Source organism: Phoxinus phoxinus (assembly GCF_949152265.1).
Source record: "Phoxinus phoxinus genome assembly, chromosome: 18".
Classification (NCBI taxonomy): Eukaryota; Metazoa; Chordata; class Actinopteri; order Cypriniformes; family Leuciscidae; genus Phoxinus; species Phoxinus phoxinus.
Genome location: NC_136893.1, coordinates 1084572 through 1106649, shown reverse-complemented (window position 1 = coordinate 1106649; position 22078 = coordinate 1084572). Strand labels below are relative to the sequence as shown.

The window sequence follows — 22078 nt, the reverse complement described above, 5'->3', positions numbered from 1 at the left end:
ACAATCCAACTTATGTCTTGCCGTTCACTTAAGACTTTAAGTCTTTACGTAAATACTTGTCAAAACAAAACAGACATTTTGACACATTTTTGTGTATAGTTGATCGTTTAGGTGCATCTGAACCCCCAAGTATACTTTGCTCATCCATGTTTCTTCCGCGGTTTAATGCGCTAATAATAATATTTTTTTAAATAAAGCATGTCCCGCAGTAGACTGCATTTTACGACAGTCACGTTACATGATTTGACTGATTTGGACATTAAATTGAGGCTTTTAAGCACACCACTTTAAAGGAGAGAAACGGCATGCAACATAATGATCATTTTATCTTGATTATCATGTTTTCATAATTGTTGGAAGGCAAAAATCGAAACAGAAACTAAAATTTGATTGATCGCACAGCCCTATTGCTGTTGAGGTTTTTTTCAAAAGCATTGCCACTCATGAAATACACATTATAGAGTTACATTATAGAGTTACATTACATTATAGAGTTACATTATAGAGTTACATTACATTATAGAGTTACATTACAGAGTTACATTACATTATAGAGTTACATTACAGTTAAATTACATTATAGTTACATTACAGAGTTACATTACATTATAGAGTTACATTATAGAGTTACATTACATTATAGAGTTACATTATAGAGTTACCTTACATTATAGAGTTACATTACATTATAGTTACCTTACATTATAGAGTTACATTATAGTTACATTATAGAGTTACATTATAGAGTTACATTACATTATAGAGTTACCTTACATTATAGAGTTACATTATAGAGTTACATTACATTATAGTTACCTTACATTACAGAGTTACATTATAGAGTTACATTACATTATAGAGTTACATTATAGAGTTACATTACATTATAGAGTTACATGATCATATAATTAGGCCAGTCAGCACAGCACATTAGGCAGTTATTGCCGTATTTTAACATTATTATGAGGACATCAAAGATTAAGATGTCTACGATTCTCTTGAAAAGTAGAGCGTGGGCGTCTTCAAGGTCAATCACGATATAAAATCGTCAGATCGCCCACACCTAGCTAACATTGTGCTTAAAACCCCTCTAAAACCATCAAGATAGACCAGCTAATGTCCTGGTTTAAGCTGGAAAGCAAAGGTGATTGAGGGGACTCAGGATAAATGAGAGGATGAAGTATTAAAAATGTAATAAGATTTGAATAACTTGATTGCTGTGCTACAGAAACAAAACTGAAGCTATCTATCTCATTCACTGATTTATACCTTCAAGGCATAATTAGACTTACAACAGAAGAGGAAAGTGCAATGAAACGCTGACTTTGGATAGTCCCAGCTGGTGAGTTTACCTCCCCCAGTTCTTCCAAGAGAGGAATGCACCGTTATCCCTCAGCCAAGTGAGAGCACTTAGGGTTACATCCAACAAAAATATCCACAAATTCATGTCTAAGATCCACATATCCACACACAAACCACGTATGCAAACACCTTAATTGTGCAAGGAACTGTTTGAACATGAATAAAACATTACTTTAGAGAAGCTCCGGGGCGTCTTCATCATATTTTCCAAAAAGATAATCTGCTTCTGGCTCATTTAAGCGTTCGTTTATTGGCGTAATTAAATATATTCTGGTATTCTGGAATTGAGGTTCACAGTGGCCTACTGACCTACACTTGCAGCTCTGCTGTTGAGAGTTTATTTCATGTACTTCGCTAAATTTAGAATTTGCTCTAAGTAAAGCCTCGTTCCTCATGCTATAAAAGACTGCTTTGTGAGCTAACAGTGATAAACGATTGGATAAAGAGAAAGATAGCTCTTTTTCTTGTAGCAGAGCTATGCAAGAGCTAAGCTAGTGCTAACACATAGTGCTTTAGCCAATGAAGTGAAGCTAAATTTATTAGCATTCTCAGTGGCAGCGCACAAATAATGGAATGCATACATTAAACTTAATTTGCACACAAAATACAATAATTTTTGTACTAGCGGACAAATCAAGAGCTAAGCTTGTGCTAATCATTTTTGACAGATTTGCTAATCTCTTATTATTATGTTGCCTTAAAATCCTCTTGGGAAGTGATTTTGGTCAGAATAATATTGATACTATGGAAAAAGTCAATTACTCTTCCTTTTCCCTATCTAACAAAGATGGGAAGCGTTACACTAGAGCCAAAACAGCCTTGTCAGGTGGTGCGATCATCAATTGCACGCTGAGCAAAATGATGGGAGATGTAGGTTCACGAAATCTCAATCTCAGAAACTGGCTAAATAGGTAGCATTTTCAAGCTAGTTTTATCACTGTTCATCAACTGTACACAAACTGAATTGTACCATCAACGTTCACCATTACAGCTTATCTTGATGTTTATCAATGATACGCCTCTGGCTCGGAAAGAAAACACAGAGTTTCCCCACTACTGATTACAACACTGTGGTGGCATTTGTGTGCACTCATCTCGTAAACATGATTATTCTGACATGACTTTGAAAGCAGAATTACATGAACCTTTCCTTGTTGCTAGGTGATGCAAACCCCATTACAGATATAGGTGTAAATTAGCACATCAGTCAAATTACAGCATGGGCAACCGGCAGCTACTTGAAACATGCTATTATAACCACCTGTAAATCCGGGAGGACAAAAACAAACTATCATCTAGCTTCTAAATCACTACCTGTCACTGACAAATAGTTTACTTGTTCTCTTGCCCAGTAGACTCCTGATCAAATATAACCCACAGAAAGACAGCCAAGTGCATGCTCTCTCAAAGACCTTTTTATACTACCCAAGAAAACCCCATAAATTAGCTTGAACTCTTATGCATTGTAATTTGTATAAATTCTTAAGCAGAGCTTTGCTCTGGCTTGCAGCGACTTGATTTTGCACTCTAAACATTATGGAAGTCATTCAAAAACATGAGAAAGATAATCAGAGAGTACTTACTGGAGGACCCGGTTCTCCTTTAGGACCAACAAATCCATCATAGTCAAAGAAATATTCGTCTTCTTCAAAACCATAGTCATCATATCCATAACCCTCCGAGTAGTCTGCGTCGTGCATTCCCTCCTGGACCTGTTCCTCGGATTGGTCCACTAGGTTATAGCTGCTCTCTTCACGGTACAGGACGGTGCTGTTCACTTTAAGCTTGGTCTGCAGAAGCTCCTTGTTAGATTGGTGGGATCTACCGTCATTCCTGAAGGCCTCTTTCAAACGGCTCTGCTTGATGATGGTGATCAAGTCCGGGGTGGCCCGAGTTGCTCTTGGCTTCTTAAGAAGTGGCTTATTCTCTGTGTTATTTTCACCGTCAAGGTTCTTGTCTGGGTTGCTGGTGGTAGTCTCCGGAGTAAAGGCCAGGGATTGCTCCTTATTTATGGGTCTTGGAGATGTATTTATTAGTCTAGGTGTGCTGGAGCGAAATATAGGAGAGCTTGTGGTTGAAAGCTGGTCAAAAAGTGCTGTGGGAATAGAGTTGGTGGCCGTAGTGGAGTGATCAGCAAGAGTTGGGATAAATCTCTGAGTGTGTGATTCGGAAGAGCGGTGGTGGAACTTTGGGGAAGGTGAAACTGATGGGGATTGAGACTCTGTGCTCCCTGACAGAGATCGGAAGGTGTCGGACAGTCTGCACTGTTTTTTAACATAGTCGCAGTAGTGTGCCGCAGCTTGGGCAGAGGGGTAGATATCCAGCTGGCACAATGCTCCTTCAAACTGCACCGCCCTGGAGTCCATCCTTCCCACGGAGAGGCGGCCTTCAGAATCCAGCGTCTGCGAACGTGTCAGTGTTTCCTCGCTGTACTGCACGTCCCCGCAGCGTGCATAGAGTGATACGGAGCGCGGCCGAACCCCCAGGGAGAAGGAGTGCCACTGTCCATCTTGCACATCGTACTTGAAGTAGACAGACGCTTTCTCGCCTGTGTAAACCACTACTTTGCCGGGCAGGAGCTGCAAGCCGAACTGCAGTCTGTCCCTGCCATCACGCATACTAAAAAGAAAGGCATTGTTCGCTCGCCAGGAGCTTAAACTCACTATGATGGAAAACTCCTCCTCCACGCCTGCGGGGAGCAAGCCCAACGATGGGGCCTCAATGAGGGCATCCCGTCCGAGGATAACCCCAACACCAGGGGGCAGAATGGAGAGAGATGAAGCAAGGGAGGTGAGGTAAGCTGTCCCGGAAGAGTGCATGTCTCTGTGACCGGAAAGGCCCAGCTGATGAATAAGATCTACACCTTGAGAGAAAGAGAGACAATTGTAAGCAATAAGGTAAGCAGGGTTTGGCAAGACATCGCAATAAAGACTAGGTTGTTTTGTGGTGGGTTTTGCCAGGGTGGTTTTAACATGATGATAGAGTGTCCCAAGTTTGTTTTAAACCTCTAATCTAAAGGAATATCGACAACTCCATGCACTAACCTCTAGGCCACAAATTTAATTGAAATCTGTCAAATGATTTAATTTGGTTGACAGTCACCATAAAACAATTTCTGAATTTGAGGCCCTCTATAACACGAACCACACAAATGGTATGAATGTGCTTTGACATCATGATATCACAAGTTACCCATAAGCCCTTGCATAGTCCTATCATCTGTGGTCCAGATGAAGAGAGAGAACGAGAGGAAGGAGGGGTCTCAAACATCTCTTTTCTCCCTTTCTCTTTCAGTGAAGACAATTCTGGCTTTTTCTGTCATATGTTACTTGTCTGTGCACATCTGACAGCCAGGGAGAGGAGAAAGGATGCTTTTTGAGGAACTAGTTCCTTGACATTTCTGTTTAGTTTAGACACAGGCTCTTCAGTTCCAGTCCTGGAAGGCCAGTGTCCTGCAGACTTTAGTTACAACCTTAACCTAACACAAGGAACAAGGTTAGGGTTGGAACTAAAGTCTGCAGGACACCGGCCCTCTAGATTCCTGGTTTAGGCTCAATTTAAAGGTATAACATGATGTTAGAAAACTTTCTTGTATCCCAGTTTAATGTGCAGAAACAGCTAAAAGCTTCTTCCTAACCAAGACTTTCCAATTTGCACCCAACTTAAAAGGAATTAACTCTGGGTGGAAGTCCACTTGTCTAAACTCTATTTGGACTTAAATGTGAATTTCGCTATTTCTGCACCACTGGAGTCACCAAACAGAATTGCAAAACAAAAGCAAGACCAACAGATAGTCCTGCACCAAAACTCATTTGTGCAGTCAATGTTGCTGTGTCGGGCTGGTTGGGACACTCATGCAAACCGGACAATGTTTAATAGCACCACAGAGTCTCAGTTTTACACTTTTCAGGAGAATGAACCTACAAAGGGGGCAGCGGGGGCTCAGTGGTTCATGTAGGTTGTCTACAAACCGGTAGGTTGTCTACAAACTGGTAGGTTGTCCACAAACCGGTAGGTTGTCTACAAACTGGTAGGTTGTCCACAAACCGGTAGGTTGTCCACAAACCGGTAGGTTGTCCACAAACCGGTAGGGTGTCTACAAACCGGTAGGTTGTCCACAAACCGGTAGGTTGTCCACAAACCGGTAGGTTGTCTACAAACCGGTAGGTTGTCCACAAACCGGTAGGTTGTCCACAAACCGGTAGGTTGTCTACAAACCGGTAGGTTGTCTACAAACCGGAAGGTTGGTGGTTCTATTCCCGGTTCCACCTAACCAAGTGTCGAGGTGTCCATGAGCAAGACACCTCAAGACACCGTCGGTGTATGAATGAGTGAATGTGAGGCAATATGTAAAGTGCTTTGGTGGCCATGGGTCTGTTAAAGCGCTATATAAATGCAGTCCAGTCCACAAATAGCTCACTTGCTGTCAGCATATTAAGCTAGTACAGAAGCAGTTTAACATTGGAAAAATTGCAAACTTCACCTTTAAATACATCATAAAGTATAGCCTGAGGGCAGCAGAGCACATCCTTGAGGAACTACAGCAAGTCTGTTTTTGAGATCAAGTGAGCAGGATCGTCTGTCCTCCTGTCAGCAAACACAGACAAGCTTTTACATGGTTTGAGAATGTCTGTGGAGAGATCTCAGAGGAACTTTCATTACTACTCCAGACTTTCTGTTTTAGTTTGAACGAATTTATCCAGCCCAGGCTTAAACAGATGACAAGCAAAAGGCAACAACAGCAGAGGCACAAAGTTACGGCTGTTCCCTCTCGCGCTTTCTGTTCTTTGTGTTACAAGTTCAGCGCTGTGCCTGGAAAACTGATTCACCGTGGGTTTAAAAACAGACGGGATCTTTAACAACCATGAACAAAAAAAGAGAATTAGACTTCAAAGCTCAGCCAGCCATGTTTCTGACTGGTTGCACATGGGCGACCCTGTGAACTTTCACCTTTTTGGTGGTTCAAATAGATCGTCGAACAGCCAATAACTTATTTTTAGAATGACGCCATCACAAACAACCATGAAGAGAGGCAGAGAAATCCTCTCTGCGGTGATTGGTTGCACTCTTGCCATCTTTAGTGCCAAACAATTTATGTCAAGCTGCGGATAAACACAAATATTACTACAGTAGTGGACAAAAGTGATGTCCATAGGTGATATTTGTTTTTAATGACCCTACAAGTTCGATAAACCATCACAAAAGGAAACGCTGACTACAGCATAATCAGTTATTAATATTTCGTTGTTTTTCTCTTGTTTTTGCATTGGTTTATGGTTTATAGTTTATTTCTATGACAGCCTGGCCTAAAAGTATGTCTTCAAAAACAAATGACTTCAAGCACAACTATGCAATATGCTTACAAAAATCTTTAACAAATTGTTAATATTGGGTGAAGATGTCAATTTTCCTAGGTCGGACATCACTTTTGGCCACTACTGTAAGTATTAGACTTAAAAGAGTAATCTGTTCCCCATTTACTGTACTAAGTGATTAAACTTAGCAGATAATGTTCATCTGGAGGATGATAAAACTAAAGTAGACTTATACTGACAGAGACCAGAGTTCCAAAGAGACTTTATAAGGGTAGACTTTTTCAACTTAAACCACTGAAAGACTGCCTAGACAACCAAACAGAACAACCTAGCAACCACACATCAACGCCCTAGCAACACAGCAGCAACATGCTCATTGCATTGTGGGATTCACTTTTGCTATTTTGCATTCTGCATATTTAGGCAACTCTAATAGCACATCTAGGCATACCATGCATACAGCAAATTCACATACTGTTTAAAGTAAATATCCCGCATAACATCCTTTTTACACAAATATTTACATGTATGCATTGTGGGATTCACTTTTTTATCTAAAGAGACCTACATGAATGATTGACGTCGGACTGTTGAATTATTCATAAATAATGCACACCGAGATGTTTCTAACGCAATACTGCAAGTTTAAGCGATGTTAACACCTCGATACCGAGAAACGCCATGTAGCTTTTCATTTGCAAACTATTTATTTGCGAGTGTGTGTCTGAAAAGAAAGTATGTTAATAAAAGGTAATTTGGTGGTCAATATTTTGTCACTTTTATCCTATTGTTTGTTACATTTATTTGCCTGGTCAGAAATCATATGGCGAACAATATCATATGATTTGGCAACCTTTTCTTTTGCACTTTTTTTAAAATAAATAACCATCCTATAAATAAGCTGTTTTTGTCCTCTCTCTCGTCCCTGTTTGTTTAAGAAACAGAGTACATAATAAAAAGGGAAATAAATTGTATTTGGTTTTCTTGACAGATGGTAGTTAAAAAGGTGTAAAATTTGTTCTTTATCTTTCTTTCTTTCCTTAGTAATATTTACAGTCTTTGCTGTATTTTATATATATTGCTACCATATTGTACATGAATACTACATTACTAGTATTTCTACTTGTATTATTGTGTAATGTACTAGTATGTTTTGAAGCAAGCATTTATAATCCTTCTTTTTTTTCTCTTTTTTATTGAGTCAGAGAGTAAGAAATACGTCTGTTTAATTTCATCTGTATTTGTTTGGGCAATATGTTGAAACAAACACTGTATTGTCTTGTTTTTATTACCTCTCTGATTGGTAAAACACCAATAAAAAGAGTTAAACTAGAAATCATATGGCGAAGTGATCTGGAATGGCAATGCGGTCAAAACCGACCTGGAACTACTTTAGCCGTGCGTTTACTGGAAAATAATTGCACGCCTTTCATTCATCCACCAATTTGATCAGTTCATGCCTTTCCTGGGAATCAAATCTGAGCGTTGCTAGTAGACACAGTTCCAATCTTCAATCTTCTCTAAGCACGCAGTGTAATGAGAGTAAAGCAGGCTTCTAATAATATACTTCAAGGCTTCAGGATGTTGTGCAATCATAATTCATGTGTGCTTTGTGTAACATCTTTACTGCTGTCCTCTATTGTCTGAAGGTGTTTAGTTATTTCTAGCAGCATGTGTAGTCGTTCTGCCCAGTGTCAGCTTGAGCTGCGTGTGTGTGTGTGTGTGTGTGTGTGTGTCTGTGTGTGTGTGTGTGTGTGTGTGTGTGTGTCTGTGTGTGTGTGTGTTGTATAAGACAATACTTGAATAATCAGTGATGATTTCAGATAAAAATCAAATGCTGTGTAAACTACATCTGTGTGTGTGTGTGTGTGTGTGTGTGTGTGTGTGTGTGTGTGTGTGTGTGTGTGTGTGTGTGTGTGTGTGTGTGTGTGTGTGTGTGTGTGTGTGTGTGTGTGTGTGCGTGCGTGCGTGCGTGTCTGTGTGTGTCTGTCTGTGTGTGTGTGTGTGTTGTATAAGACAATACTATCATTAAATTGATCAAAAGTGACAATAAAGACATTTATAAATAATGTTACAAAAGCTTTATATTATAAATAAATGTTGTTCTTTTGAACGTTTTGAACAGCCAGACTGTGTTCTGTATCTCAGCAAACTTTGTGCTGTGTAAACTACGTGTGTGTGTGCGTGCGTGCGTGCATGCGGGCGCGTGTGTGTGTGTGTGTGTTGTATAAGACAATACTTCAATAATCAGTGATGATTTCAGATAAAGATCAAACGCTGTGTAAACTACATCTGTGTGTGTGTGTGTGTGCGTGCGTGTGTCTGTGTGTGTGTGTGTGTGTGTCAAGACAATACTATCATTAAATTGATCAAAAGTGACAATAAAGACATTTATAATGTTACAAAAGCTTTAAATTATAAATAAATGTTGTTCTTTTGAACTTTTTGAACAGATACAATGTAAAAATATTGACTTACTGTTACAAATAAGTATTAAAACAGGATATTTAGGCCTATATTATATTTACAACTATATTCGATCTAAATATAAAAAAGATGCCAAGAATCTCTGAATAGTTTTGAGTTGCAGTGACGAATCTCTGAATCTGACCGTTTGAGTGATTCATGAATTGAACTTGCCAATTATAATGTCATATTTGATATTTACGCTATTAAAGCATCTCTGTCTGAACAAGCTGACGAGTAACGTACAGACAGTCCAGCATGAATTGTGAAATTAGTACAATGACATGCTCTTCTCTTGGAAACTTCATGACCTAAAAAAAAATATTCACGATATTCACAATTACTGTATATTTAGATGGGCATCTACATATATAACATTTGCCATGTGTCACCCAGTCAGAATCACTGCTCGCTGTGTATCTCTCTTACTTTATCTTCTCCATCTCACACAAATAAAGGCGAATGCCCAAAAATACTCCGGCTAGCTCAGATCGGGTTACGTTAGGAGAGAAACTGCAGCGGAACCGGGTTGACCCGCTAGTCCATCTAAACCAGACGTCTATGTTCTTCCTTCTGCAGTCACTGTCTCTCATCTGTACAGGAGCGGGAGAGACGAGCTCTGTGGATATCTGGAAATTACCCATTCAGACTAGAGCGAGAGGACACTGAGACCCAGAGTCGCTCAGAGCGCAAGAACAGACACGCAGACGGACTCCGTGAAGAAGGAGCAGCGCTCACAGATACACATCTACTACAGCTTCTCTTTACATATGAGCGTTCACCTTTCCTTTTCCTGCTTCCGAACTTCCTCCTGAACTTCCTCTCTGCGGTCTACAGTAAAATCTCACACACACACACACTTCTAAACTAATGAATTATAGTTCCGGATAAATGTTACAACAGTATATTTGCATTATTATATTTATATCACCATATTTATAACCGTATTTAATATACATTTCCTTTTGAACTTCCTCCCTTCAATCTACAGTAAAATCTCTCATACACACGCACACACACACACACACACACTTTTGCCTGTTTCTACAGAGCCCCTAAAGGGACACGGTGGTGGAAAAAAAATATGAGATGGAAGGAATTTTCCTCCGGGGGACGCAAACGTTTCTCTGGTAACGCAAACGTTTTTGCGAGTGAGCGCAAAGTTTCTCAGCCAACACAAACGTTTTTTCCAAGTGAACGCAAATGTTTCTTAACAAACGCAAAAGTTTTTCCAAGTGAGCGCAGTTTCTCTGAAAACGCAAATGTTTCTTAACAAACGCAAATGTTTTTTCAAGCGAACGCAAATTTTCTCCTGAGAACGCAAGAGTTTTTGAAAAGCGAACACAAAGTTTCTCACCGAACGCAAATTTTTGCAAGTGAACGCAACGTTTCTCTGCGTTTTTCAGAGCGAACGCAAAAGTTTTTCCGAGTGAATGCAAAAGTTTTTGAAAGTGAACGCAAAGTTTCTCGGCAAACAAAAGTTTTTCCGAGTGAACACAATGCAAAGGTTGTCACGAACACAAGAATTTTTGCAAGCGAACGCAACGTTTTTCTGAGCGAACGCAAACATTTTTCTGAGCGAACGCAAACGTTTTTCTGAGCGAACGCAAACATTTTTCTGAGCGAACGCAAACGTTTTTCTGAGCGAACGCAAACGTTTTTACGAGCGAACGCAAACATTTTTCCGAGCGAACGCAAAAAAAATTCTGAGCGAACGCAAAAGTTTTTACCGAGCAAACGCAAACGTTTTTCTGAGCAAAGCAAACGTTTTTACGAGCGAACGCAAACATTTTTACGAGCGAACGCAAAAATTTTTAAAAGCGAACGCAAACGTTTTTCTGAGCGAACGCAAACGTTTTTCTGAGCGAACGCAAACGTTTTTACGAGCGAACGCAAACATTTTTACGAGCGAACGCAAACGTTTTTCCAAGCGAACGCAAATGTTTTTCCGAGCGAATGCAAAAAAAATTCTGAGCGAACGCAAATGTTTTTCTGAGCGAATGCAAACATTTTTCTGAGCGAACGTAAACGTTTTTCCGAGTGAACGCAAACGTTTTTCTGAGCGAACGCAAGCGTTTTTCTGAGCAGACGCAAACGTTTTTCTGAGTGAACGCAAACGTTTTTCTGAGCAGACGCAAACGTTTTTCTGAGCGAACGCAAACGTTTTTCTGAGCGAACGCAAGCGTTTTTCTGAGCGAACGCAAACGTTTTTCTGAGAGAACGCAAGCGTTTTTTGAGCAAACGCAAACGTTTTTCTGAGAGAACGCAAGCGTTTTTACTAGCGGACGCAAGCGTTTTTCAGAGCGAACGCAAACGTTTTTCTGAGCAGACGCAAACGTTTTTCTGAGCGAACGCAAACGTTTTTCTGAGCGAACGCAAGCGTTTTTCTGAGCGAACGCAAACGTTTTTCTGAGCGAACGCAAACTTTTTTTGAGCAAACGCAAACGTTTTTCTGAGAGAACGCAAGCGTTTTTACTAGCGGACGCAAGCGTTTTTCAGAGCGAATGCAAACGTTTTTCTGAGCAAACGCAAGCGTTTTTCTGAGCGAACGCAAACGTTACTCGGGAAAGGTAGAGAAATGTTTTTTCTTCCACCTCATGTTTTCCATCTCCATGACCGGCTCCGTATGTTCCTCTCTTATACGTCTAAATGCATGAATGTAAAATGCATTGGCCAGCAGAGAGACAATCATATATTATAGCTCAAATAAAAGCATTAATATACACACGGATGGCTATTTAATGTCTGTGAAGTGTTTCATGAGTTTGCTCGTTGCTCACGGCTGCTTTCCTCCTTCATCACTCTTTCTCTGCGTGTTTATTTCCGATCATAGACGTTTAACACAGTCTCAGTTTCATATTAACAGTCAAATATGCGCACAGGCAGATCAGTGTTTCCGTAGAAACAGAAATACAATCGGCAGGAAAACAAACAGTCAAAAGACTCTGTTTGCAGAAGAACTCTAAATAAACATCGATCTAAAACTGGATATAATAATGAAAGACTTGCTTTGGGCTTGAAAGTTGATTTTTCATTAAAAGCCAAAACAGTAACGGAAGTATAAGTATCGCTTTACATAAAGAGGAATACAAAATATAGCAAATCTTGGCTGTGTGATTATTTATACATCACAAAAATGTAAACTGTATTAGAGCAAAGCTCTCTGGATATATACATCAAACAGTATACTCACAAAGTAATATATATTATAAAGCAAATCTCAACTGATTTATTATTTATATTACCATAAAATATAACTATAGTATTCAACATTTGAAGTGGATCAAAACCTTTCAACAAGATTACAAATGATTAACTCCGAATATTAAACTGGGACGCATCCAAATAACACACTGCAGCTTTAAAGGCAAAACTCTGAGGTTCAGAGGTTAAAGGTCAAAGGTGAGCGTATACCTTGAGCTCTTGAGCGCTCTTCTGCAGTCAGCACTGCCGCACATGTTGACAGGAGGAAGACGAGGAATCTCCTGTGGAAAAAAAACAATAACAAAGACTTTATTATTATTTATTTTTCTGTTCCTGGTAATCTTGAATCAGAATAAGTTCATCTCTGATGATGTGGGCGGGGCAACCTGTCACTCACGTGACATCAGCCAATAGCAAACCACAATCAGTTCATAAATCACATGAGAACTGAAACCCAAACAAAGCGTTTAATGTCTGTGACGGGCTGATGGAGATCTGGTGCGTTTATAACCGAATCTGATGTTTAGAGTGGTTGACGCTGCGCTTCTGGTCCGGTGTGCGACCCCCTTTACAAATTTAAGAAACAAAAAGGTGGGAACAGTGAAAATATGTTGTTATAACAATTTTTTTTTTTAAAGGGCTGGAACAGTGAAAATACTGTTGACAGTTACAGATTTAAAAAACAAAAAGGCGGGAACAGTGAAAATACTGTTGACATTTACAGATTTAAAAAACAAAAAGGCGGGAACAGTGAAAATACTGTTGACATTTACAGATTTAAAAAACAAAAAGGCGGGAACAGTGAAAATACTGTTGACATTTACAGATTTAAAAAACAAAAAGGCAGGAACAGTGAAAATACTGTTGACATTTACAGATTTAAAAAACAAAAAGGCGGGAACAGTGAAAATACTGTTGACAGTTACAGATTTAAAAAACTAAAAGGTGGGAACAGTGAAAATACTGTTGACAGTTACAGATTTAAAAAACTAAAAGGTGGGAACAGTGAAAATACTGTTGACAGTAAAAAAAAAAAAAGGCGGGAACAGTGGAAAGTTTTGTTGACAGTTACAAATAAAAAAATTTAAAGGGCGGAAACTGAAAATACTGTAGACAGTTATAAATTTAAAAACAAAAAGGCGGGAATAGTGAAAATACTGTTGACAGTTATATATTTAAAAAACAAAAAGTCGGGAACAGAGAAAATAATGTTGACAGTTACAAATAAATAAATAAAAAAGGCAGGAACAGTGGAAAAATTTGTTGACAGTTACAAATTTAAAAAACAAAAGGGCGGAAACAGTGAAAATACTGTTGACAGTTATAAATTTAAAAAACAAAAAGGCGGGAACAGTGAAAATACTGTTGACAGTTGAAAAAAATGGTGGGAACAGTGAAAATACTGTTGACAGTTACAGATTTAAAAAACAAAAAGGCGGGAACAGTGAAAATACTGTTGACAGTTACGGATTTAAAAAATAAAAAGGCGGAAACAGTGAAAATACTGTTGACAGTTACAGATTAAAAAAACTAAAAGGTTGAAACAGTGAAAATACTGTTGACAGTTACAAATTTACAAAATAAAAAAACGGGAACAGTGGAAAATGTATATCCTTAAACTGCATTTGGTCAGACTAGTTCTTGAGACACAGTCTTAACATGCTAAATTGGCCACAAGTTTGAGGAACTGAAGATTCGTCTGCTAAGAAACATCATCTTCGACAAGGACTGGCGGTGGGTTATATAATCCTCCCAGAGAAGAATGTGGAGTCAGAGAATCCATCATTCATCCTGTCACAGTGTTGAGATACTTTTGCTCGTAACCCTTACACCAGCGGGCCAGAGGAAGTCTATCTGGAAATCATATTTGACTAACACTAACCCCGAGAGCTTCCAGCCTGCACCTGATCTAACATGCACCTCTGAACACATCTTAAACCACTTCTCTTTAAACTAACAGTGCCTCTTTTCTACATTTGAACATCTCGGCTACTGTAGATTACTCCTAAAACCCAAGTCTTGGTCACTTTTATGATGAATTTCTTGTAATGTTCCTCATTTCTAAGGTACTTTGGAAAAAAAGTATCTGCAAAATGTTCTCAAGATCATTTTTAAGGACAAAACGTGTATTTATATCAACCTTTCAATCTGCGGAAATGCAGACAAATTCACGGAATTCAGTCATAAAATAATTTTCTGTATAATACGCAATGACACGGAATTTGGTTGAAAAAGTAGGGCTACGTACTGTAGTGTCTGTGAATATTAAAGCTCAAAAAGACAGATTCACACACAAACTCACATCTCTTCACTGCAACACGCCAAAATAAAAGTTCAGAAAACTATCGGCAGATTCACACATAAACTCACAGCTCTTCACTACAACACGCCAAAATAAAAGTTCAGAAAACTATCGCAGATTCACACACAAACTCACAGCTCTTCACTGCAACACGCCAAAATAAAAGTTCAGAAAACTATCGGCAGATTCACACACACACTCACAGCTCTTCACTGCAACACGCCAAAATAAAAGTTCAGAAAACTATCGGCAGATTCACACACAAACTCACAGCTCTTCACTGCAACACGCCAAAATAAAAGTTCAGAAAACTATCGGCAGATTCACACACAAACTCACAGCTCTTCACTGCAAAACGCCAAAATAAAAGTTCAGAAAACTATCGGCAGATTCACACACAAACTCACAGCTCTTCACTACAACACGCCAAAATAAAAGTTCAGAAAACTATCGGCAGATTCACACACAAACTCACAGCTCTTCACTGCAACACGCCAAAATAAAAGTTCAGAAAACTATCGGCAGATTCACACACAAACTCACAGCTCTTCACTGCAAAACGCCAAAATAAAAGTTCAGAAAACTATCGGCAGATACACACATAAACTCACAGCTCTTCACTGCAACACGCCAAAATAAAAGTTCAGAAAACTATCGCAGATTCACACACAAACTCACAGCTCTTCACTGCAAAACGCCAAAATAAAAGTTCAGAAAACTATCGGCAGATTCACACACAAACTCACATCTCTTCACTGCAACACGCCAAAATAAAAGTTCAGAAAACTATCGGCAGACACACACAAACTGACAGCTCTTCACTACAACACGCCAAAATAAAAGTTCAGAAAACTATCGCAGATTCACACACAAACTCACAGCTCTTCACTGCAACACGCCAAAATAAAAGTTCAGAAAACTATCGCAGATTCACACACAAACTCACAGCTCTTCCCTGCAACACGCCAAAATAAAAGTTCAGAAAACTATCGCAGATTCACACACAAACTCACATCTCTTCACTGCAACACGCCAAAATAAAAGTTCAGAAAACTATCGGCAGACACACACACACACACACACACTCACAGCTCTTCACTGCAAAACGCCAAAATAAAAGTTCAGAAAACTATCGCAGATTCACACACAAACTCACAGCTCTTCACTGCAACACGCCAAAATAAAAGTTCAGAAAACTATCGGCAGATTCACACACAAACTGACAGCTCTTCACTGCAACACGCCAAAATAAAAGTTCAGAAAACTATCGGCAGATTCACACACAAACTCACAGCTCTTCACTGCAACACGCCAAAATAAAAGTTCAGAAAACTATCGGCAGATTCACACATAAACTCACAGCTCTTCACTGCAACACGCCAAAATAAAAGTTCAGAAAACTATCGGCAGATTCACACATAAACTCACAGCTCTTCACTGCAACACGCCAAAATAAAAGTTCAGAAAACTATCGGCAGATACACACATAAACTCACAGCTCTTCACTGCAACACGCCAAAATAAAAGTTCAGAAAACTATCGGCAGATTCACACACAAACTCACAGCTCTTCACTGCAACACGCCAAAATAAAAGTTCAGAAAACTATCGGCAGATTCACACACACACTCACAGCTCTTCACTGCAACACGCCAAAATAAAAGTTCAGAAAACTATCGCAGATTCACACACAAACTCACAGCTCTTCCCTGCAACACGCCAAAATAAAAGTTCAGAAAACTATCGCAGATTCACACACAAACTCACAGCTCTTCACTGCAACACGCCAAAATAAAAGTTCAGAAAACTATCGCAGATTCACACACAAACTCACAGCTCTTCCCTGCAACACGCCAAAATAAAAGTTCAGAAAACTATCGCAGATTCACACACAAACTCACAGCTCTTCACTGCAAAACGCCAAAATAAAAGTTCAGAAAACTATCGCAGATTCACACACAAACTCACATCTCTTCACTGCAACACGACAAAATAAAAGTTCAGAAAACTATCGGCAGAAACACACAAAAGTGGTTTAACTTTAAAGAAATCCCTAAATCATAAAACAACATCCAGAAAAATTCAAATGTAACCTAAAATGTAACAAATTGTTAAATAGTTTTGTTTATTAATTGATTAGACATGTTTTCGATTATTAATTTGGGGAAAATAAAATGTAACAATTGAATAACTTTGTAAGACATTTTAATGAAATCAATTGAGTAGACATCCTATTTGATTTTTAAAATGTAATAAAACCATTAAAAATGGAATTCAGAGAGATTTAAATGGAAAACACAGAATTCGGGGGAAATAAAACAGATTTCATAGGGCAGTTGTAACTGCTGATTTGATTGGTCAGCCTGATTACTTGGTCAAACGCATTTGTTTTCCCACAGTTCTCTGCGAGAGTACAGCAAACGCAGGGTGCCGCTCGAGAGGACGGTGTGACATTCCACAGTCGAGGAAAAGAAAAGAAAACACAGCGGAAGAAAGAAACAGAGGAGGCTGAATCCAAACAAGAGTTTGAGCCGCAACTGTGATTTACAGGAACATCTCAAATTGGGCTTAACAATCCAGAACATTATGATCTATCTAAAGTTGTACTTGCACTTCTACCTCTACAGTATCGGCTTTACAACTTTACCTATCATGAAGTCAGTCAGAGATTTACAGAAATACTTTTCTCTTCTACTGTATGTATACTGTATATAACCCTGATATGTGACCCTGGACCACAAAACCAGTCACATGGGTCATTTTTTTTTAATTGAGATTTATACGTCACATGAAGCTGAATAAATAATCTCTCCATTGATGTGTGGTTTGTTAGGATAGGACAATATTTGGTCGAGACACAACTATTGAAAATCTGGAATCTGAGGAGCAAAAAAATGTAAACATTGAGAAAATCTCCTTTAAAGTTGTGCATTTATGTTCACGATTGTGCTGCATTCACTCACAAAAATACATGTTTTATATATTTGCGGTAGGACATTTACTAAATATCTTCATGGAACATGATCTTAATATCCTCATGATTTTTGGCATAAAAGAAAAATGGATAATTTTGATGTATAGTTGCTATTGCCACAGATATACCCGTGCGGCTCCAGACTGGTGTTAGTGGTCCAGGGTCACATGGTGAATGCTAGCATAGCGCACATGAACTCATGAAGATGTCTGAAGACTGACTTTCTTTGAATTTAGTTTTGATCTGGTTCCAGGTTGGAGGATGAGTAGCGACACTGAATGAATGCATTAAACGTGCACCAACAATCATCTACTGAAAGCAAACTATGCATGAATAAGTAGGCCTAACGGTAATGACAAAATCAAACCAATTATCCAAAGCAACCATTGTAGAGTTTTACTTGCACTTCTATACCTCTATCTTCTGCTTTGGCTTTAGCATCAGCTTTACGACTTTACAAATCAGGAAGTCAGTCAGAAATGTCTCAGCCAATGGGCTTGTGAGGGTGTGGCTAATGCAGATCGCTCTGCTTCCCGCCGGCTCGTGAGTCGCTGCCAGAGCGGCGGCCGTGTTCTCAGCATACAGAGCAGATGCTGGCGTAGTGGAGATCGCTCGCTCACTGATCGACTGCCAATACTCGATCCGGCTGGCGTTGGTTTCTCACACCTGCAGCCAGAGAGCGACTACATTACTGAAGCTGGACTATCCCGATCACGAACGACAGGCACACAAGACAACACTGTCAAACTCGCTTTCTCTCTGCAAAACAGGCTTTTCCTACTCAGTGTCTCTGTCTTGTTTCCAGTCCAAATATCAAACATTTCTTAAATCAATGCATTTACTAGACGAGTGAAATTACATAAGATATTATGTCCTGTTTTCTGGGGAATTAATCAAAATGAAGTGAGTTGATGCTTAAAACAAGCAAATGATCTGCCAATGGGGTCAGAAAAATAATCTTAATTCAAACAGAAACAACATTATTTTTCTGACCACATTGGCAGATCATTTTGCTTGTTTTAAAGCAAAAACTCACTTCATTTTGATTAATTCCCCAGAAAACAGGACATAATATCTTATGTAATTTCACTCATCTAGTAAATGCATCTTGATTTAAGAAATGTTAGATATTTGGACTGGAAACAAGACAGAAACACTGAGTAGGAAAAGCATTGTTTGGATCCAGAACAAGCGGAACTGAAGTATCTGCACTTTCCAGTTCAGTAATAGAAAACTCAGAGCCTAATTCAAGCAACACAACAAATAAAGTCATTTCCATGGTCATTATTACAAAATAAATCCCATCAGGATGATACAAAAACCCTTAATAGCGGGGTCCTAAATCACCCTGAGGGTTTATTTTCACAGTAATGACCACAACGCTTCTCTTCTACTGTACGTACTGTATATAACTAATGGTGAATGCTAGCATAGCGCACATGAACTCATGAACACGTCTGAAGACTGACTCTTTCTTTGAATCTAGTTTTGATCTGGTTCCAGGTTGGAGGATGAGTAGCGACACTGAATGAATGCATTAAACGTGCACCAACAATCATCTACTAAATGCAAACTATGTATGAATAAGTAACGTAATGACAAAACCAGTATTTTTAAGACCAAATCAAGCCAATTACATTGGGTTCAAGCTCATGAAAGTCATTTTTACTTGTCAGATCAGGGTTTGCAAACTTTTTTACCAATGAATTGGTTTCCAATATAAATAATGAATGCATTAAAGGTGCATCATCCACATTTAACAAATGCAAACTATGCATGAATAAGTGACTGCGGTAAACACAAAAATAGTGCTTTTTATGAACGAATCAAATGATTGCATTGGTTTCAAGCTTATTAAAGTCATTTTTAGCTGTCAAATTAGGGTTTTTGTGCAATGATTTGGTTCCTGGTTGGAGGATGAATGAATGTATTCACATGCATCAACACTCATTGAACCAATTCACACTATATGCATGAATAAGTCATTGCGGTAATGACAAAAATAGTATTTATTGTGAAGCTCATTACAGTAATTTTAGTCATCAAGTCACAGTTTGCATACTTTTTGTCCAATAAATCGTTGCAGATTGGACACTTATTTAACAAATGCAAACTATTCATTAATAAGTGACTGCGGTAATGTCAAAAATGGTATTTATTATGACCAGATGAATCCGATTGCATTGGTTTCAAGCTCATGAAAGTCATTTTTAGCTGTCAAGAGCAGGTCTGCACACTTTTTGTCCAATGAACTGGTTCTAGATTGGAGAACATGCAAAGACATTGAATGAATACATTAAATGTGCATCAACGCACACTTAACACATGCAAACTATGCATGAACCGAATTGTTCAAGCTCATTAAAGTCACAGTTTGCACACTTTTTGCCCAATAAATTGGTTCCAGATTGGATGGTCATTTAACAAATACAAACTGTGCATTAATAAGTGACTACGGTAATGTCAAAAATGGTTATTATGACCGAATCAAACATTTTGCATTGGGTTCAAGCTCATGAAAGTCATTTTTACAGTCATTTCCCAGCTATTAATGATAAGACATGAACAGGCATAAACAATTATACTGGATATAGCATGCAAATATCTCCAATATACCCTCAACAGAATGATGAAGATGAACTGCATGCCCTTTAAAAACAACTGGAAAAATGAGAATATGGTGCAAAAGTTCATTTATTTCAGTAATTCAACTTAAAAGGTGAAACTAATATATTATATAGACTCATTACATGCGAAGTGAGATATTTCAAGCCTTTATTTGTTATAATTTTGATGATTATGGCTTACAGTTTATGAAAACCTTGTAATAATCATCAAAATTATAACAAATAAAGGCTTAATATCTCACTTTGCATGTAATGAGTCTATAAAATATATTAGTTTCACCTTTTAAGTTGAATTACTGAAATATATGAGTTTCACCTGTATATCCATGACTTATTTCTCCTGATATTTCCAGATTTTCCATGAGCAAAGCGACCCGGTCAGGTAGAAACACCTCCAGAAAACACAGACATGCTTCAAAACATCTTTTTCCACAGAAGAAACAAAGTCGTGCAGGTTTGGAAGGACACGAGAGCGAGCGTTGGTAAATGATGATACAATCTTTTTTTGCGTGGAAACACATTTTCACAGTGCAACAAAAGCCACTAAACAACATTTAACTTGATACTTGTAATATGATAAGCAAGATCGCAGTCAGGTGCATGTGTGGATTTGTTGGGATTTCATTGAGTCTAGTCCAGATGTTAGAGGTCAATGCTCATCTCCATGAGGAATGTTGGAGACCTGAACTAACAGCGCACACAAGAACCACTCGTACTTCACTGTCACTTCAGCCAAATCTACACTTTAGGAGACAGACAGCCAGTTACAGAGGAAAAATGCAAACAAATAAGCCAGTAAATCACAAAGCCTCCTCATCTGGTGCAAATCTGCTCCAAAGGCAGGAGGAATTTAACCCCGGATCAACATATGGAAAATTCTGCAGCAGACTGATCATTATTAAGTCTAGCCTATGTCATAACTCAATCTGTTCAAAACTATGGTTTCAGAACACACTTATCTAGGAAAGTCTGTCTAAATGCAACTCGTTTATAACAAGCATCTGTCTTCGTGTTCTCCTGAAGCGCTCGAGATCGAGTTAGAAGTTAGTTAGTTAGTTAGTTAGTTACTCACGTTGTCGTTGTGGGAGAAACTTGTCCACTCCTTGTCCGTTGAGCTCCTAAATGCATTTGTATGCATTTGTCCAAGCAGCAGTTTTCAAAGCGAAAACAGAATCGCACAGCAGAAGACACCACCGGCTCATGAGACCAGATCCAGCCTGATCACATCACAGTCCGAGTCCGCGTCCGCGCATGGAGAGCTTCAGTTCTGTCGGACCTCGGACACGAGCGCGCTGCTGGAGGAGGACAGGGGGAGATTGAGCGAGCAGATCAGAAGATCCGTGTTAACCCTGACTGAGAGAGAGAGAGAGAGAGAGAGAGAGAGAGAGAGAGAGAGAGAGAGAGAGAGAGAGAGAGAGAGAGAGAGAGAGAGAGAGAGAGAGAGAGAGAGAGAGCTCCGGGCTGTATGTGTCTGGACTCGCTCGGTTCGGCGCATCTCCAGCTCGGTGTTGTATTTCACTCATTACTGCGTGACATCATCCATACGATCCATACTATCTGTCCGGTCATTTATTTAAAAAAAAAATTATAATAATAGATAATAAAAAAATTAAAACAAACAATACAAATACAGTATGCACATGCTAGAGGGAGGTATAGGTAAACAGTATAATAGGAATACTTTAAAGAGTGTACACGCTTTTTGTTTCTTCGGGGGCAATATTGACTCATAATGCTTCACTTCTTTTTTAAATGCAAAAAAAAAAAAAAAACACGGCGTTTTCCCTGAAAATGTACATTTATGAATGTGAAATTTAGCCATACGTAAT

At 38.9% G+C, this 22078-nt stretch overlaps 1 protein-coding gene across 1 annotated transcript in view; it reads right to left on the bottom strand.

The window, feature by feature from the left end:
- col24a1 (collagen type XXIV alpha 1 chain) overlaps nucleotides 1-21580 on the bottom strand; it is a 126587-nt gene extending 105007 nt beyond the window's left edge. Inside the window, exons 1-3 of the mRNA XM_079588826.1 lie at nucleotides 21322-21580; nucleotides 12558-12628; nucleotides 2946-4225 (exon numbers count right to left, since the gene is read on the bottom strand). Of these exons, the coding sequence (XP_079444952.1) occupies nucleotides 2946-4225; nucleotides 12558-12628; nucleotides 21322-21377 (1407 nt within the window). The 5' untranslated portion in view covers nucleotides 21378-21580. The remainder of the gene's footprint in view (nucleotides 1-2945; nucleotides 4226-12557; nucleotides 12629-21321) is intronic.
- Between the last annotated feature and the right edge of the window lie 498 nt (nucleotides 21581-22078).